The sequence below is a fragment of the Eptatretus burgeri genome, chromosome 12 (assembly GCF_056783735.1).
Source record: "Eptatretus burgeri isolate ZD-2024b chromosome 12, Ebu_testis_v1, whole genome shotgun sequence".
NCBI classification, from domain to species: domain Eukaryota; kingdom Metazoa; phylum Chordata; class Myxini; order Myxiniformes; family Myxinidae; genus Eptatretus; species Eptatretus burgeri.
In genome coordinates, this window is record NC_140972.1 from 88,083,297 (window position 1) to 88,103,164 (window position 19,868).

The 19,868-nt window shown below is 44.0% G+C and overlaps 1 protein-coding gene across 4 annotated transcripts in view; it reads right to left on the reverse strand.

Moving 5' to 3' along the window:
* Positions 1-19,868, reverse strand: part of CHRD (chordin) — a 124,421-nt gene that overhangs the window by 45,042 nt on the left and 59,511 nt on the right. For 3 of the 4 annotated variants that reach the window (XM_085848758.1, XM_085848761.1, XM_085848760.1), the window contains 7 exons: positions 18,830-18,923; positions 13,308-13,449; positions 12,911-13,039; positions 4,528-4,619; positions 2,635-2,776; positions 2,412-2,518; positions 1,530-1,643 (listed from right to left, as the gene is read on the reverse strand). In XM_085848758.1, the coding sequence (XP_085704884.1) occupies positions 1,530-1,643; positions 2,412-2,518; positions 2,635-2,776; positions 4,528-4,619; positions 12,911-13,039; positions 13,308-13,449; positions 18,830-18,923 (820 nt within the window). The remainder of the gene's footprint in view (positions 1-1,529; positions 1,644-2,411; positions 2,519-2,634; positions 2,777-4,527; positions 4,620-12,910; positions 13,040-13,307; positions 13,450-18,829; positions 18,924-19,868) is intronic. The other variant, XM_085848759.1, reaches the window with a different exon arrangement.

Consider the following 19,868-nt stretch of genomic DNA (forward strand, 5'->3'; position numbering starts at 1 on the left):
TGAACACATTCACCATTACATTTCATTATGGTGGGAGCTTGACTACCCTTCATGAAGGATACCATGGTATCTTTAACGTCCACCAACTAATGTCAGTCGATGACACGCCCAGTTTAACGTCCATCCCAGGGACGGCACATCGATGAATCACACTCCCTGTGACAAACCAGGATGACAACTCATACCTCGACAAACCATTTCTGTATGGACGTCGCTTTGTGCATGGGGGCATTGTCATGCTGAAACAGGAAATGGCATTCCCCAAATTGTTGCCACAAAGTTGGAAGCAAAGAATCATCTAGAATGTCATTGTATGCTGCGGCATTAAGACGTCCCTTCACCGGAACTTAGGAGGCTACACCAAACTATGAAAAGCAGCCACAGACCATTATTCCTCCTCCAACGAACTTTACAGTTGGCACTATGCATTCGGGCAGGTAGCATTCTCCTAGCATCCACCAAACGCAGATTTGTCCGTCCGACTGCCAAATTGTGAAGCATGGTTAATCGCTCCAGAGAACGTGTTTCCATTGCTCCAGAGTCCAATGGTGGTGACCTTTACACCACTCCAGCTGACACTTGGCATTGCGCATCGTGATCTTAGGCTTGTGGGTGGCTCTTTGGCCATGGAAACCCATTCCATGAAGCTCTCGCCGAACAGTGCTTGTACTGATGTTGCTTCCAGAGTCAGATTGAAACTCGGTAGTGAGTGTTGCAACCGACAACAGACGATTTTTTCCACACTATGTGCTTCAGCACTCGGCGGTCCCGTTCTGTGTGCTTGTGTGGCCTCCCACTTCGTGGATGAGCTATTGTTGCTCCTCGACGTTTCCACTTCACAATAACAGCACTTACAGTTGACCGGGGCAGCTCGAGCAGGGCAGAAATTTGACGAACTGGCTTGTTGGAAAGATGGCATCCTATGACGGTGCCACGTTGAAAGTCATTGAGCTCTTCAGTCCAGCCAATTCTACTGCCAATGGTTGTCTATGGAGATTGCACGGCTGTGTGCTTCATTTCCTACACCTGTCAGCAATGGGTGTGGCTGAAATAGCCGAATCCACTAATTAGAAGGGGTGTCCGCATACTTTTAGCCATGGAGAGTACTTTTGTTCAGAAAGAACACGCGTGGCGAGACTATGTGCTCCACGGGTGCCATTCTTGATCTCCTCTCAATGCCGTCCATCCATCATTTGCTGCTTCAGAAACACAGGCTCTTCAGATCATTTGTTTTCTTCTTTCTCGCCTCATTGCTGTCTCACAAATTACCTGAATTCTTTTTATCCCCTTCTATTCTCATTTCCACAATTCATTTCCTCTAAATATGACCCTTTTTACAAACGCTTAAGCAAGATATGGTACCCATGAATTACTTTGTTATTTTTCACTTTTTCATCATCTCATCACCGGCACGTCTGACTTTTACACTCGGGATACAAACATTTCTCATTCCATCTGCATCTGTGTGCTGCTCATGCACACTTGAGTACCTGCACAAATGCCTTCTGGTGTAACTCCAGACTGCTTACCTGCCCCTGTTGGAAGTCTGCACTCAGGGATTGCACCACAATCCTGTTCAACCTGCGCTGAGGCTTCATCTCCACAGCAACAGAGCTTGTGCTTGTAAGTCCAACCACATGCACCTGCCCCGGGATGGGAAACGAATGAAGATGTGCTTTGGGGCCAAAGAACTGTGCACAGTGGTGTAACGTACATGCGCTGTGTGTCCTATCGTCTGTGTGCTCATGACATTAACAATACAGATAAGGTTTAATAGTATGACAATGAATATGAGATATGCCAATTGAGAATGAGATCGAATTGATATATGGCACAGAAAACATAAATCAAAAACCTATCTTTTTGTGCAATATCATACAAGGAAAGTTACACGGAAAGAGTTGACTTGGTCCATTACATCCAGGTTGCATTTCAGCTCTCACGAGTAATAGTAAACACACTGAAAAGATCAAGATAAATGACAACAGGTACAGGTACTTTGCCAACTCGAGCATAACCGAGGGATTAGCCGGAGTATCTCCTACCTACACCATTGTAATTGTGGAATGTGATAATATTGTCACACTTGAGGCTCCGTTAGCAATGCTGGCACGCAATGGCCAGAGAGGTTTACACATACAATATTACTCGATGTACCTTGTCTATAAATTGCATATGCTGTCTCCTCAGCATCACGTGAAACAAACTACTTACTCCGACAGGCCCCTGTTACATGGCAACCTAACCCATTCGAAACAAACGGAACGTGTTACACTTACCACAGTCTAGCCATTGATCCCTCCCCCTCCCTCCCACTGCTGACACGTAACAGTATGAAGAAGATGAAGCATAAGGAAGACATTTCGCTATTAAACTGTTCATCAGTTTGGAAAGATGATTACAGGCACAACCTGGTATTGAACGGAGCCATTGTCTTGCACAGAAAACTTGGCCCAACCAGCAGCACCGGTCTTTTTAGGAACCAATGCCTCATTTCCTGACAGCAGACATAGGAGCGCTGCACACACAGTCGGACAGAAAGTACATACTGCTGCATGGCAAAGCTAAGCCTCTGCAACAGTAATGATGATTCAACTTTCCAGTACAGCGTGCCACATGCTGAATTCCGCATACCGCCGCAACTCTTTTTGCTCGTGATGGGCCCGGCTATGCGACGTCCTCCCGCTGCCTCCAGCGCTAGCCACAGCTCTCCATGTGCCAGAGCACTTAGGTCTTGCTCTTCCAGATCTGTCCACACCTCTGCCACATCTGGCTCCTGCAAGATCAAATAAACAAACTGAATCAACTACCGTTGGCCTTTTACATTCAAATGAGAACGCAGCATCCCTTCACTGACTTGATAATCATCAGTCAATTTTCTTTCAGTATACTATGTCATGATTGATGAATGGCAATGACGAGATCATGAGGACTACCTGTCCGAAGCAGCGAGCCATCACAAATTGCACTAACGCTAAAATATGCATTGACATCCAAATGTTTGCCCAGGTATTGTTTATTACAGTGAAGTCACCAAGTCAGTTAATCATGGGCATCTCAAAATACTCCATACCAACTTACAAAAATAGAATATGAACCGTTGTTTTCCTTTAATAACAAACAACAACAACAACAACAACAACGATACACTGAGTGGTGAAATATATCAAGACCAAAAAGAGAAAAACAAAATGGAGAGTGGATTGGAAACCATAAGCTAATTGAGGAGTTTGATTCCAGAGCATGGTAAATGGCAATTCACGTTATCCGAGTTACTGGCAGTTTAACTATGTTTGATGGTAAAGGGTCCTAATAGCAAAGTATTTTTCTTCAAAGCGTGATACACGCCAGGTAGTTTCATGGAGAACTAGAACAACACTTGGTAGAGCACATACACCTCTGCCAGGCTGAACAGTTTATGTTTTGTATCCCACCGATAGGCTGGATCTGGATCCGGACCTTAACCAAAATCTAATCGGATTGTTCTTGCCATCTACCTAACTCATCCACCTAGTTTTGTCACAATCTGTCCACAACTTTTTTGAGATGTCATGCCATATCTCAATGGTGAAGAATCATCTATCTATAATTTCAGCAATGTGCGTGTGTGTGTGTGTGTGTGTGTGTGTGTGTGTGTGTGTGTGTGTGTGTGTGTGTGTGTGTGTGTGTGTGTGTGTGTGTGTGTGTGTGTGTGACCGCTGTTTCTCGACAACCACTGGTCCGATCTAATTGAAACTTGCCAGGTATATTGCTGGGGACCTGAGTATGTGCCTTTTCAAGGTTTGATATTAATCAGACAAGTGCTTCCCAAGTTATGGCCATTTATTTACCAAACCAATGACAGGACACGTTGCTGCGTAGGCATGGCCGCTGGGGAAGAGATCCTCAGCCGCGATCCCCGTTACGGGTTACAACGTACGGACTTCCGGATAGTGATGACTTACTGTATTCTAATAATTTCTCGATTTCTTATGCGCATTTATAGATAAACACAATGCCCCAATCCAGTCGTCGTTTCCGAGAGCGAAGGAACGGCCTGTGTGGTTGTTTCTGGCACGTGGTTTGAACGTTTTTTTTTGTTTGTTTTTTTACGCAAGCACTAGTTTAACAAATTCAAGTATCTACATCCGGATCTTCACCAAAATGCCATCACTTCCAGGCAAAAATAGAATTCCTTTCCTGTGGTAATTCTCTGCAGACTACTGTAGTTGGGACCTGTTACCAACTATAGTATATGAGAGAGTACAGTTCTAACTGTAGCATTTTTGCCTGGAATTCCTCCTTGTCATATACATCCAACCTGTCCACCAAGTTTTGTCTGAATCCGTCTCCAACTTTTTGAGATATCCTGCTCACAGTCAAACAGACAGGGATGAAAACAACCTCCATCCATCTTTGTTGGCAGAGGTAATTATGTGGATAGACACTGTGAGCTCAGGGTAAGTCTCGTTCCACTTTCTTACACACACCGACAGAGATCACAACCAAAGGGCAAAGTGGTGAAAATCTTGGTGAAGAATCACTCACATGAGCAGTGACGTTAGCTTGGGTATGGCGCAGAACTTTTCCCTCTCTGAGTAACAGCACTTGCACTCTGACAGTGCCATCTGCTGCACTCCCTCACCAAAAGGAAAAGGTCATTAAACTTAGTCGATATGACTAAAACTCTTCAGTGTAAAATATGCAAAGGTACAGTATTCATGTTGTGGTTCTCAAGTCTAGCTCTAAGGATCCATAGTTTGACGAGAGTATGACAATCTCAGAACTTCGACCCGAACTTTTTCAACATGGAACTCAACATGAGAGGCAATTCATTCAACTTGATCATAGTTATTGAAAATCCGTTTTCAAATTTATGTCTTTTAATTCAATATGATCTTGAAATCCAGACTTAGAGCACTCCCTTAAATGAGAGAATTGTGTTCAACCTTAAAGCAAAATTAGAAATACAAGAGTTGTTGTTATCGAAGGCATATTGGACCCAGATTCAATTATGAATTTGCCCAACTGGTGACATCCTTCGTGAGGTGTGGCTGCACCACTTATGCAGTGCACCTACACTTCAAGGCAGATCAGTTTGGATCATGAACCATGCTCTACACACATTGCCAGTGTTGCTGTAGCAGTTTTTTTGGCTGAGGTTACAATCTTGGATGTGTCGCCACTCCGACACAGGAAGTCAGGGCAGCAATTTGGAATTTGTTGAGGGTGTTAGCAGTAACTTACCTACTATTTGATGAAAGGCACTGTAATATTTCACGTCCACCAACTCATGTTAGCAGACAGGTCTCCAGTTTAACAAGGATTGAGGAATTGACGTAAAGCTGGCGACCCGTCTGCTTTCATCATTTTGTGATGTTAAAAGGTCCCAAGGGGTCTTTCAACATCGAATATGGGAGTCATCACCCACACTGTGAATACATTTCAAATTCCTGATTAAACTGTGGATAGCAAGTGGTGTCATCTTCTTAGACACTACACATATGACATCATCAGTGTCTGGAATGTTAATAAAAAGAGAAAACAAAACATATTTTGGTTTGAAAACTCCAAACTGCACTTGAGACAAATATCATTTCAACTTGTGTCAGATAACTTTCAAACTAGTTATTGCACATTGAAGAACTGCATGAAATGCAAGAAAAGAAATAAATTACAATGGCTCTCTAAATGTTATCTGCAAACAAAGTATTTAATAAATCATGTGGAAACTAGGAATGATTTTCTGATGGTTTTATCTAATGATAATAAGCGAAACCAGTAAATACAAGTATTACTTCCGTAAAACAACGCAACAAGGTATGAAGGTAGAAGGTCTTATTAATCAGAGATTAACGGTGAATTTGACGTCAACATTGAGAAGATCATTATTATCCCGTCCCTCGCGCAGCAGGAGATGGCATTTTGCAATTGCTTCTGTCTGTCTGTCCAGGGAATAAAACTTTTCGTTTTTTACTATTTTAGCTTTTGATATCAAATTTTCAACAAACTTTATTTTGAGAATATGGAGAAAGTAATTAATAATCGTGTCAATATGTCAAAGGGCAAAGTCACAGTGAGTTGAAATACAGTATGCCTTATCAGCCCATCCATATCTGCCCAGCGTGAGACAGCCGGGTGTTTGTTTGATTATTTTTTTAATTGCTTCCGTGTTTCTTTATTTATTTAACATTTGAGCTTCTGTGTGTTTTTCCAAGCCATAAGTTTTTTTACTATTTGAACTTTTGTCATCAATTTTTCAACAAACCTTTTTTTTTAGCTCTTATTTTTGTCACGTATAGTTTGAGTACAAAGTGAATGCGGATGGGCTTTGCAATTTGAGATGCTTTCTAGTTACTGCTGTATTGATGAAAATGCACTGAATCAGAAATCAAAGATAACGTGTATAAATTAAATCTCCACTGTGTTCTGAATTGATGATATTGTTGTGAATTCGCACCCGCCGGCGTGCGAATGGCCACGTAACTCGAATTGCGGCACGTCGTCCACCGGACGGACAATTCTGTCGTGACCCTCTCGGACTAACGCCGAGAGCTAGTCACGGGTGGGCCTTTCGGCCTCACCACAATCGTGCCAATCGGCCCCCCGCGTGGGATAGGGTTGTTCGCCAAACTCGACCTACCTAAGTACCCACGCGGAGGGTAGACCGGGCGATCGCACCTCGCCGCAGGTCGACTCCGGACACGGGCCACTTAAGCGATCCGTTCCGTACTATCGGGATAACCGAGCGGTGTTATCGTCGGCCTCGACGGTTCCGATTAATTCTCGGGCGTATTAAGCCCACTACCAACCCTTTACGTGAAGCAAGATGGAGATTCAATTAAAGAAAAGACCAAGCGAAACGGGAAAACAGTTCAACATGATGCACATTTATTCCGCGGCACACGGAGAGCACACATATACAATTCAACAGAATGCACATAAAGCAATTGCAACAAAAGAAACACAACAATGCAGATCTACAACCGACTACGCGTACACACGGCAACACTTACACAGTTTTACTTCACCAGACTGGCGCCACACACACACGTTTACACAGAAACAAAAGAAAAGGGCCACCCTCAAAGATAAGCAGGCAGACGGGGCCTGTGGGCCAATATTTGCGCGGGACCTGAAAGAGCGGTCAGGTCCACGAGACCGGGTGGATCCTACCCGTGTCTTTGTGATGAGCCGCAAATGTGGCAGCGTGGCGGTGCCCCGACTTCGTGCTCCTTCGCGGGTTTCGTTGGCACTGCTTGTAGTGGGGTGGGAACGGGGCCCCGTTTTCGCACTATCTCAGTGCGAGGGAAAAAATGGGGGGGGGGGAATTGTTGATGCTCTGGGGAAAGAGGATAGCTGGCTTGCTTGGGTCCCGTGACGAGCGATTCCATCGCAACCTCGTCGCCGACCGCCGTCTTCCTTGCCTCGGACCCGAACTCCTTGGTCTCTTCCCCAATTCTCCTCAGCCGAATGCAGCAAACCACCTGTACGCCCTCGCCTCCCGACTCCACTCCGCGCTCCAACCCGACTCTGCCCAAAACACTCTCCGCTCTTCTGAGGCCGACTCGACCCAAACCGACTCTGCCGCTGCCACACTCTGCCGCTGCCACAGTCTGCTCTCCAAAACTGACCCAAATTCGCCCCGCGCTCGGCGCTTTATAGGCCGGCAGGAGAACCCATATGCAAATTTCTGGATCAGAACGAGCTCGGGGGTGGAGCCACGCTCGCCCATTGGACGGAGAAAAAGGGGCGCGAGTCTCCCCTGATCCTAGAATTTGCATATCTCGATTCTACACCGACGCGCCTGGAGGCGCGGCCAAACCGCCCCACGCTTGCTGATTGGATGGATCAGAAGTGGGCGTGTAGCATTCCTGATCCGAATTCTCCTCGGAAAGGCCGCATTTTGCACTCGCGGCTCGGCGCGCGTCCCGTACGAGCCCAGGACAGCCTGACGCTCGGTGTTCACAGGTGGTGCGGGAATGGCGGCAGAAGGAGGAGAGGTGAAGGTGGTGGAGGGTTTATGGTGGTGGTTTATGGCCATGGTGCCGTTTGGAATGGCGGTGATGCGATGTTTGCGGGAGCGAGTTGTGAAGGTAAAGATCGTGGCTGTTGGCGTTGTTGTTGTTGTGAAGCGGCGTTGTGGTTGGTGGTTGTTGTGTGATGGCGGTTGAGACGTGGTTGGTTCAAAATAAAGATAGAACAGAAAAACGGCTATCTCAAAGGGTCGCAGCCCGAATGAATCACATTTATTCCCTCTAAACAATGGGTTTGGGCTAACTACACATGTACTTACAGAGATATCTCACCTACGGGACCTGAATGGTGGTTTGAAAATTTCCTCAACCGCAACAATATCATTTTGCATGTTTAACCAGAGTTGGTGTCAAAGCCACCCAATGCTCACCTGTTTATACATTTATCATTTTTAAAAGACTCGTCTAATAAAATTTTTTATAAAGCATTGCAGTGAAGTCTGATCCAAATAATTTTAATGCAATATATGTATTTGTACATTGTAATCAGTAAACTAGTACACATATTAAATGAATGGCAAGCGTCTAGTATAAACAGGCGAGCATTGGGTGGCTTTGACACCATCTTAGGTTGAAATTTAAAAATATATATTTTTTTAATTTCAACTTCACTACACCAATAGTATACCCCAAGGGAACCTCCATGCCAAATATCAGCATCCTAGTCCACATATTAAATGAATGACAAGCTTCTAAATAACTTGCACCAAAAACTTTAACGTTGATGTGCTACAAAAAAGTTAAGTTCAAAACAGGTCAGAAAATTTAAACATTTGAAATTATTTTTTTTATTTCAACTTCACTACATCAATAGTATACCCCAAATGAACCTCCATGCCGAATATCAGCATCCTCGTACAGTATGTCCTCGCTAACCGGAAGTTCACATATCGTAGTTTGGATTATTCGTAATTTAGTTTTAATGACCAATTTTTCAATTATCGCAAACATTTTATGCCTATCGTAATGTCATTGCAAGGAAAAACGCAAAAAAAAAGTTTCAAACTGCCTGCAAAAAACAACAATCACACAGGATGCGCATAAACACACTTTCACTTTACTGCGCATGTACCGTACGCTGTACTTGTACGTATTCTCTTCACGCTCGACTGCATACCTTCCAGTATGAATCCCAAGCGACCCGCAAGTCTTTTGCCGAGCACACCTCGTTTCAAGAGACAACGAAAGGCTGTCACATTGAAGGTGAAATTGGATATAATTAAAAGACATGAACGAGGTGAAGGGACAACGGAAATCGGCCGCACGCAGCAATCGCTGCATCGACTGCACATTCGATCATTCAAAGTTCGGCAAAGATAAAGAAAATATCACAGATCGCGACCAGTTCGAGTGCAACGACACTAACGAGAATGAGAGATGGTGCCATGCACAACATGAAGCATTTATTATGTGTGTGGATAGAAGATCAAACTAAACGTCGCATGCCTTTATCTCTTGCTGTGATACAAGAAAAAGCGTGTAGTTTGTGAGGGCATTGGCCCACGATTACGTGATCAATTACTTCTCCAATCATGTTGAGAAGTACTCCAAGGAGAACAACATTGACAACAAATCTTTGCTGCTTGTAGACAATGCTCCTGCCCATCCTCAGCAAATGGAAGACTGGTGTGAAAACGTGCAGGTAGTATTTTTACCACCAAATACTACCTCACTTTTACAGCCTATGGATCAGGGAGTTATTGCTGCTTTTAAAGCCTATTATGTTAAGCATACCATGCTGAAGCTTATCAAAAAACTGATAAGGACAAGCTATCAATCAAGGAGTTTTGGCAAACATACAACATAAAAATGGCTTTGGAAAACATTCAGGATTCGTGGGCGGACGTGAGTGCCTCCACAATGAACGCTGTGTGAAAGAAAGTGTGGCCCGAGTGTGTCCACAATTTCACGGGGTTTGCTGATGTTCCGTTGATTACAAGTCAAATTGTAGACCTGGCGCAGGAGGCTGGTTTTGAAGAGGTTGACGAAGAGGACGTGGATGACTTACTGGAGTCTCATGGAGAACCCTTAAGCAATGAAGATCTTATGGAGTTGGAACAGCAGTGGGCTCTTGAGGAAGAAGAAGATGCTGTGACACCTTCATCCGAGCACCTCACCATGAAAAACCACAGCCAAATCCTCAGCTCGTTTGAAAGTGCCATAGAATTTGTTATCGAGCAAGATCCAAATCTTGAAAGGAGCACTGATTTTAGATGTGTTGTTTAATGATGCCCTTTGTTGCTACAAGGAACTTTATGCAGCTAAGAAAAAGAAAGCCATCCAGCCCACTCTCCATGCATTTTTCAAGCCAAAAGATGCAGCACCAACTCCATCCACCATCCAGGATGCTCCTTCAACCAGCTGTCAAGAGACCGTTCCCACTGGTGAAGAAAGTGACAGCACAGTGTCAAGTGAAGAGGGGGACGAGTCTGCCACTCCGCAAGTGTGACTTGTCCACCGCAATCAACTCCGTTCCTCCAGCCTCGGGGTAAGTCGCCACTACTCGAGGAGTGTGTTTTGTTTATTTGTGTTTATGTCCAAAAAATTCCGAGCCAAAAACACATCCCCCGTTTAACACATTGGTTTCTATGGGAAAATATGTTTTGTTTAACACAGTTTCGCTTATCATAAGGTTTTCCAGAAACGCAACCCTTGCGAAAAGCGAGGACTTACTGTACACATATTAAATGAATGGCAAGCTTCTAAATAACTTGCACCAAAAACTTTAACATTTTCACGCTCACGCCGGGGGTATCGCTATAGCTCTCTTTCTTCGAACAGGTGAGCTAAAAAGCACATCATTATGCAGAACACCTTGATCAACTGCATTACCTCGAAACACGTTTCACTTCAAACTGCACATATAACATTAAATTGAGGATTCAATTACGAAGGCGAGCATTTGTTTCCGTTTCTCATTGAACGGCCACAAAGAAACACGTATCATTAAAGTAAAAGGTAAAACAATCACATATTCCAAACATACTGTGGACTTTTTAAAGTACTTTTTTTTTAAATACTGAATGATATTTTGCCTTGGAATATAATTGTGAAGCGTTACTTTCTCTATAAATGGTAGGACCCATTCATCTGATTTGATCCCATCGGATTTCCAATGCTTGCTTTAAAAAGCATTTTTCTCCACTAGAGGGCCCAAAAATTTTCAGCAGCAGAACCAAACCATGACAGAACCAAGCTCAACATCTGTACGGGCAAAGGCAAAAGCTCGAGGCAGACTTCATTAGTTTGTTTACGTATGGTATGTGCCATTTAGATTTCCAAATATGTTTGGCAGTTGTACATGCTCGGACGCACTCAGAACAAACTAGGAAGATCTTGAGGAACTAGATGGTATTCATAGAATACTTACCCTGCGCAGTCTTGAGAAGGACTTGGTGTGCCAACTCTTCTTTTTATAAAGGTTTTTTTTTTTCTTTGATCCAATATGGTGCCAGACCAGTGACCGATGATATCACTTTTATCAAATTATATTTCCCATGGGTAGTTGATCAATTAGTTAAAGTTTTTTATTGATCGGTTAGCGATTTCAACAATTGGAGAGAAAAAATTTTTTTCCTACTGACCGGATCAAGCGTTGCACTTGTCATCTGTGCCTTCATAATTTGACATCATTAACAAATCATATTCCCCATGGGAAGTGCTTGACAATGAGCCATGTGTACATTTTTTCCATGCAGTGGTTTCGGAGATATAGAAGTGCAAGGTTTTTCGTTTTTTTCCTGGATGACGCCTGTACCACATGACCTATGACATCATAATTATGACTATAAAAATTCTACAGGAGGCACACCTATGTGGAAAATTTTGTGTCACTCGAACCAACAATTGCAGAGAAATTTTTTTTCATACTGAATGGATCAAGCATTGCACTTGTCAAATTATGACGTCATAATGAAGGCACTGATGACATCATCATTAACATAATTTATTCCACATGCGGAGTACTTGACAATGAGGCTTGTTTTAATTTTTTTTCCATGGAGTAGTTTCGGAGATATAGAGGTGCAAAGTTTTTTGGTTTTTCCAATATGGCACCTGTACCATATGACCTATGATGTCATAATTATCACTATAAATTCCAACAGGAGAAGGCACACCTATGGTAAAAATTTCATGTCAATTGGACCAACAGTTGCAAAGAATTTTTTTTTCATTACTTATCGAATCAAGCGTTGTGCTTGTCGAATTATGACGTCATTATGAAAAAAGCGATGACATCATCATTAGCACATCTTATTCACCATGGGAGGACTTGACAATGAGCCATGTGTACAATCTTTCCATGGAGTGGTTTCGGAGATATAGAGGTGCAAAGTTTTTCAGTTTTTCTCAGATGGTGCCTTTTTAAAGGCGATGATGTGACTTATGACATCATAATTATGACTAAATAATTCTTCAGGAGGAGGCGCACATATTTGGAAAATTTTGTGTCCATCATACTCACGGTTGCTGAGAAAATGAATTTTGAAAATGCAGACACGTATGTACACACGTACGGCACACGCACATACAGCACACAGACACGACCAATCGATGAACCTCGTTCTTTGCTTCGCGAGCGCAGGGAAAAATTTAAAGGTAAAATTTCATAAAGGTAAGCAAAGACATATATATCCTGAACAAGAAATTCCTACCTCTTGCTTTTCAAATGGGAAGGTAATGGCAAACAATCAATTGATTGTTCTTTTTGTGTTGGCATCTCCTACCCTCCAAAGTAAAATTTCAATGTCTCACCGAGTCATCGAAGATGTTGGTGAGATTTTAATTGTTTTAAATGAGCATCTGTGGATGACGGACAAGCAGGAAGCGATTCTGTCGACAATAACAGGTGAGTACTAATGAAAGACATGTGAGTAGAGAAGTTTAAGGCATACCGGGCAAAAGAAGACCTTGTGAGACTAGCACAAAGTGTAGGTGGTCAGCGTTGTCCTCCAGTGTAAGCATAGCAAGGCCACCGGCATGCAAGGCCTGCCGACTGGAGACTAGCAACACACTGAAGGTCTCTGACACACACGCACACACACGCACACACGCACACACACACACACACACACCATCATCAGCATCATCATCCTTACTGATCCATTATCAGGGTTTTGATCCATCAATCTCTAAACAGGAACATGCTTACAACATAAACCGACTGGATGTATTATGTCCAGTAAACAATGTTTGTACTATTAATACTACTACTACTACTACTACTACTAACACACACACAAACACACACACATCGGTGTGAGTGAGGTTCAGGCATCGAGTTTTTGGTACCAGCAGTGAGGGCACGGTGAAGCATTAGCCGCCCTTGCAGCTCTGCGACAGATCGGTGCGCTGAGCCCAGCCCCATGTATAGTCGTCCTGCATGCAGCAGGTGCAGCACCTGTTGTGGTGGCCTCTGCCACTCTCCACACACCTAACAAAAGGATTCAGTTGCAGAGGAGAACTGGTGCCGGATATGTTTTCATTTGGTCTTAATATGTCTAGAATAATAACCTTTCACAAAAAAATAGTTGTAGTTGGGAAGATCCATTTAAAAAACAAATGAAGGCACCATGCATCCAATAGTATAGCTGCCCAACAGGTAAGACTCTGGTCTGAAGATTTGGTCCTTGCCTGCTGGACAGGTATGCTAGTTTGTGGTGCCTTCATTTCTTAGCTTATCTGGAATTAGAATTCCAGATAAGGTGTTGTCATCGTGCATCGTCCGTCCATCTCCTATTTCAACTTATCCGGCCAAACCACTGGGCCATTCCGGCTGACATTTGGCAGCAACAGAAATGTTGCTACTGATAATAAAATGGCAAAAAAAAAATGGTAATGGGGATTGCAAAGCTCGTTCCGGTCACATGACTTTAAGTAGGTCAAAATGGCCGACTTATTAAATTTCTTCAAAAATCTTCTTCTCCAGACCCACCAGTCAGAATACCACCAAATTTGGGTTCCACCATTAGGCCAGGGCCCAAATAAGCTCCAGGTACAGTGGTCCTATTATTGAATAATAATGTCGTGTCCAAATATCCGTTAATATGGAATTTCTCAGAACCGGGATCTGAAGGCCCGAGAGATGGTCCAATCGGTTCAATCGGCACTGCATTCAATATTACTTCACTTCACCATTCCGCAAGGTCATCCAAATGAGCGGAAATGATGGCAATCACACACGGAAAAAAAATGGATGAAAACACGCCATTACCTTTGAAGGGATATATTTTATCATGAAAAGCACAAGGAAGAGAGTCGACAAGACGCTATGATAACGGAACAAACCAAACGAGTCAAAAAGACACTACAGGAGAATGGGATAAGCAAACTTATAGACAATCCATCCATTGGGACCATACTTTGTACAGAGCATCAGTGGTGCCGAAGCAGTTTCCTTGGCTATTGGGCACAATCCTGGACGGGTCGCCACTCCGACGCAGACACTCCGACACTCCAGTATAGAAAATAAGGAGAAATAAAAGCTCAAATCCTAACCCACTAGGTATCAGAGATCGCACTTTTCTTCGACACAATAATGCAAGCATGACTTCGCTTTTCCATGCAATGTGCAGGGTGAAGGCAGGACTCGATAGTGTCTGCTTTAGAGACCAGGAGGGAGATGAGAGCCAGAATGAGCAGGGCCAGTGATGGGTAGGCCTTCACCTTGGCCATGTGGTCCCCTTTTGTCCATTTTCCTCCAGGCTCTCCAAAAACACAGGGTGATCCCAGCTTGGGTAAATCCCACACGAGGCTTCTCCTCCAAGCGAGGTCTCTGTCTTCCTTCCACACGAGCCTCTCTTGGTTCTCTTTAGTGGAATAACGAGTCTACTCGTCCTCTCTTGTGGATTCTCCTCATGACTCTCTGGTGGCCTCTCTCGTTGTCTCCCTGGGCTCTCTAGTCTCGACTCCCCTGCAGGACATTCTCTGGTGGACTCTCGCCTCGACCCCTCTGCACATGAGATGACCGAGTTCTCTTCTTCCTCCTGTGTGGACAATTCCTCTTGGATGCTGCCCACGGGGCAGACCCAACAAAAAATTAATGCACATCTTTTCTTCTAGGCTCTACAGCCCACTGTGCTGCCATTGCCAGCACAAACAGGCCAGAGAGCTCATAATCAGCATCATTGCATCACTGTGATATGTGTGCCTCTGCCAAGGGATGTCCACACCTTGCCCCACCCACACACAAAAAGTTTTGTGTATATATATATATATATATATATATATATATATATATATATATATATATATATATATATATATTTTATTTTATTTTTTTTTTTTTACGAATTTCGCCCGCCCGGCGTGCGATTGGCCACGTAACTCGAATCGCAACGCGTCACCCACCGGAACGGACAATTCGGTCGTGACCCTCCTGGAACTACCACCAAGGACCTAGCCACGGGTGGGGGTTTAACCTCACCACAACCCAATCCGCATTCTACCCATGCGAAATAGGGTGAATCGCCGAATGTCGATATACCTAAGTACCCACGCGGGTAGCGTACCAAGGAGTTGTACCACGCCGCAGGTCGACTCCGGACACGAACCGCTTAAGTGGCTCGTTCTGTGCTGCAGGGATAACCGAGTGGAGTTATCGTCGACCTCGACGTTTCGTGATTATTTATTGGGTGTCTACACCCACTACCAATCCCTTACGTGATACAAGATGGAACTTTCAAACAAAGGAAAGGACGCAACGAAATGGGAAACAGTTCAACAAGCAAGCACTTTATTTCACACACATACAAGGCAAGCACGTATTCACAGCCATACAAAAATGCACATATAACAGTCAAAGCAAGAACAATACGCAGAGTTACTACTGAATAAAGCAATGTACAAGCACTTATATGGGTTTACTGAATAGACTGGCGCCACACACACATATTTATACCAAAAGCAAAGAAAATACAAGCAACCCTCACAGGCAAGGAGGCAGACAGGTCCGTGGACCAAATTAACGTGGGACCTGGGTGATCGGCCAGGTCCACGAGACCAAAGGGGTCTTACCCGCGCCCTCGTGGCGCGATGGCGGGCTAGCCGCAATGTCCGCATAACGCACCTGACTCCGTGCCCCTGGTATGGTCGGTGAGCTCCTCCAGGCGTGCGTTGCGCAGGCATATCCAATAGTATAGCTGCCCAACAGCTATGTGTGCTTTGCATACCACGACACAGATATGTTGGTTGGTCGAAACCACGGTTGGGGCGGGGAGCGGACGGGGTTACCGGCACTATCTCAGCATGGATGGGGGAAATTGTTGATGCTCGGGGTGGGAAGAGAGGAATGGCGGACGCTCCGTCCTGCGAGCGGGGTCTCGGGACCGCACCGACTCCGGCGAACTCTCGCCCCTGAGTCCTCTTCTGCGTCCCTGCTCCACTCCGCGACTCGTCCCTCAACCTCCACTCCGAGCTCGTCCCCTTCGCCGTCCGATCCCCGCAAACACACGACACAGACTCCACGACTTCCGACTAGCGCCACTTTCTGCACCCCTTTCTGCACCCCCGAGCTGCGTTGTGCTCGTGTCTTTATAGACCGGGGGAGGAGCTTGTATGCAGATTCGCGGATCAAAACGTGCTTGGAGGCGGGGCCACGCCACCCGACGTTCAGCCATTGGTCAGGCAAAAAGGGGCGTGAGCCTCTCCTGATCCGATTTCCCCTCCTAAAAGGAACGCATTCACGGCGGGTTCGGAGGCGGGACCATGCCACCCGATGCTCAGTCATTGGATGGAAGAAAAGGGGCGTGAAGCCTTCCTGATCCGCTTCTCCTCTCCCAAAAGGATCCATGTGCACTCGTGGCTTGACGCGTTCGGCAAGAATCACTGAACGGGCCCTGGACAGCACGACGTTCGGTGTTGACTGGTGGTGTGGTTGATGGTTGTGGAAGGAGAAAGGCGAAGGTGGTGGGGGGTTTGCTGTGGTGGTTTGGTTGTTGGCGGGCGTCGTTTGGGAATAGCGGTGAAGCGATGTTTGCGGGATGGAGTTGTGGAGGTAAAGAGGCGAAGGTGGTGGTGTTTGAGTTGTTGGCGGCTTAATGGTCCAAAATAACGATAGAGAAAGAAAAATGGCTAAATAAAAGCGTCGCAGCACGGATGAATCACACATATTCCCTCTAAACAACGGGTGTGGACTGACTACACATGAACTTATCGATATATCTAACCTGAGGACCTTTCTGGTGTATTGCAAATTTCCACAGCCGTAACAATATATATATATATATATATATATATATATATATATATATATATATATATATATATATATATATATATATATATATATATATATTTTTTTTTTTTATCTACCCTGTCTATAAATTACATGCACTGCCTCCTCGGCGTCACGTGTAACAAACGACTTACTCCAACAGATTTCTGTTACATAGTAATCTAACCTCTTGAAACACATGAACCATACTACACTTACTACAGTCTAGCCATCGATCCCTCCCCCCTTCCACGTAAGAATAATTAGCTTCAATATGCAGTTATCACAGCTATGTTGGCCAACGATCTCTCTCATACACACACACTGCAACACCCATAAGGGCGAACTAAATTTTGATGATTGGCCTCCTAAAAAAATTCTTACCTTACTTTGATGCAATCTTTTTTATTATCGGTTTAAAACTACATAAGAAAATTAACATACAGTGCAATTAAACGTTGACAAAGGAGAAAGCCATTTGGCCCATCATGTCTATTCCATATCCACACCCCATTAACTTGAAATCTATGAAATTATTTGTTTGTACAGTTCTTATTACATTTCATTTTCACCATCAATGCACTCTCCTTCAGTATTCACATCCATTTCGTAAATAAATTAAATATAGCATTTTAGCTCCAGGCAGGAAATTTTGCCTTTATGTATATACATATATATTTCCCACCCTCCCCCCATAAATAAAGTAAATCAGACTTCCTTTGTCATTATTGTCCTCCAGAAACATTCACTTTCACATGAAAAGATAAATAAAGTTATCTCATAAAGTCAATTGTTTCAGCCACCGAGTGGACTTTGTCAGGGATTGTGGTGGCCATGTGGGCTTACATGTAAAATACCCTCCCAGAGAGGAGTGGAGCAACAGAGGCCTCCAATAAACTACAACACCCAAGTAACCATTCTCATATGTGATGAAGGGTTCTCAATTTTTGCCTACTTCCATTGGAGGCCTGAGCTACTGTGCCCCTTTCAGTAGGGTGTTTATGATCAAAACACTTTCGGCCTTCCTAGTCCTTGGTGGAGGCCAATATGTGGCTGAAACATTGGACCTTCTGAACCTGTAATTTTTGAAAATGTTTTTTTTTTTTAATGTGTAGGTAGACTGTGGGCATTACAGTATTGCCTATTCATATGCCGTAATTTAGCACTGGTCATCTCATGCTGCCCTGATAATATTAAAAGTCAACCGCAATATGTGGGGAACACCACAAGTCAGTAGATGATCCCCAACCTGCAAACTGTTAATCATCCACCTGGGTTTTTAATAAATAATCCAAATAAACAATCGAGTTCTTCTGAAACTAACTTTGTGTCTCTAACTTCATAGAATACAAATGCTAATTACTGTTACTTGTAAAGAGATTTGAACTGACATCAACAATGTCAGTCTGGCGTTCGCACCACCAGGTCACAACCACGTGTGACTACTGAGTCAAAACAAGTCGGTTGTGCTTGTGCCTTTTCCACACTTTTGTATTTGCAACATTTATGAATACAATAAGATATCTTACACAGATATCTGCACACAATTTATGTACAGAGGAGGGATATAGATTAACTACGAAGAATAAACACATCTCACCATGTTGCCTCGTCTCGACTCAGAGGTGATGCGGAAGTCAAAGAGAGACACACCGTATGGGTCCATAAACCTCATGATGTCTGGTCTTGATGACCTGTAAAAGAGGTGATTGAAGGATTTCTAAAGCAGCACACAAATTATTTTTTTACTGCATGTTGTCCTATTCTTAGAGGTCCTATGGCCTCCAGGTCAACAGTCAACACCAGAAATTCTTGTGTACGTGTCGATTTTCATTAAGCTGCAGCCTGTTGAAGGAAAATTATGTTCTTAAACATCTCTCTGTTTTGTTAAATAAAAATTTTAAAAAGCAAATATGCAGATAGACATAATGACTTGCACTTAAGACCCAACACCTTGTCACAGCAGAGGGAAGGAGAGAGTCGAATACATGTTAAAGGGAAAATCAAGTTGGGCCGCAGTGTGCAGAATATGCATCCACTCCCATGAGAGCCAGAAAACCACATCCGACTAACCTCAAGAGTGAACATTCTAACCTGTCTCCTTCCTCAAATATGTAGTGGCACCTTGTCAACTCAGTCTCTGGAGTATGCTCTCCCTATGTCCCTTCTCTCACTTCAACTAGCACGACGGGTCACTGTGCTTGTGAGATTGCCGAATGCCTCAATTCTGTCTTTGCTTCCAAATCTCGCACACTCAACCTCTCACTCCATTCCAATTTTTTGCTAACTGCTACTGGATACTGTCTTTCACACTTGAGAAAGTAGCTAGTTATCGTGTGCAGCCTGTGGCTGCTAGTTGCATCATTTTCTGGGGGCACGGCTGTGCCGCTGATGCAGTGCCCTCGATTACCAATACATTGGTACTCAACCTTGGAAGGATGACAGACTGAGTCAACCCAACTTGATGTTAATTCAACAGCCAACAGGGGGCTTAAATTCAAGACCCTAAGATCTTAAGCCAGCCACCTTAACCGTGAAGCCAACACCAGGCTTACCTGAGAAGACGGAGATGTTTATTGAAACACACGGCTCGGAGACTGGTACAGACCCAGATGGCATCAACACGCACATCTTTTTTT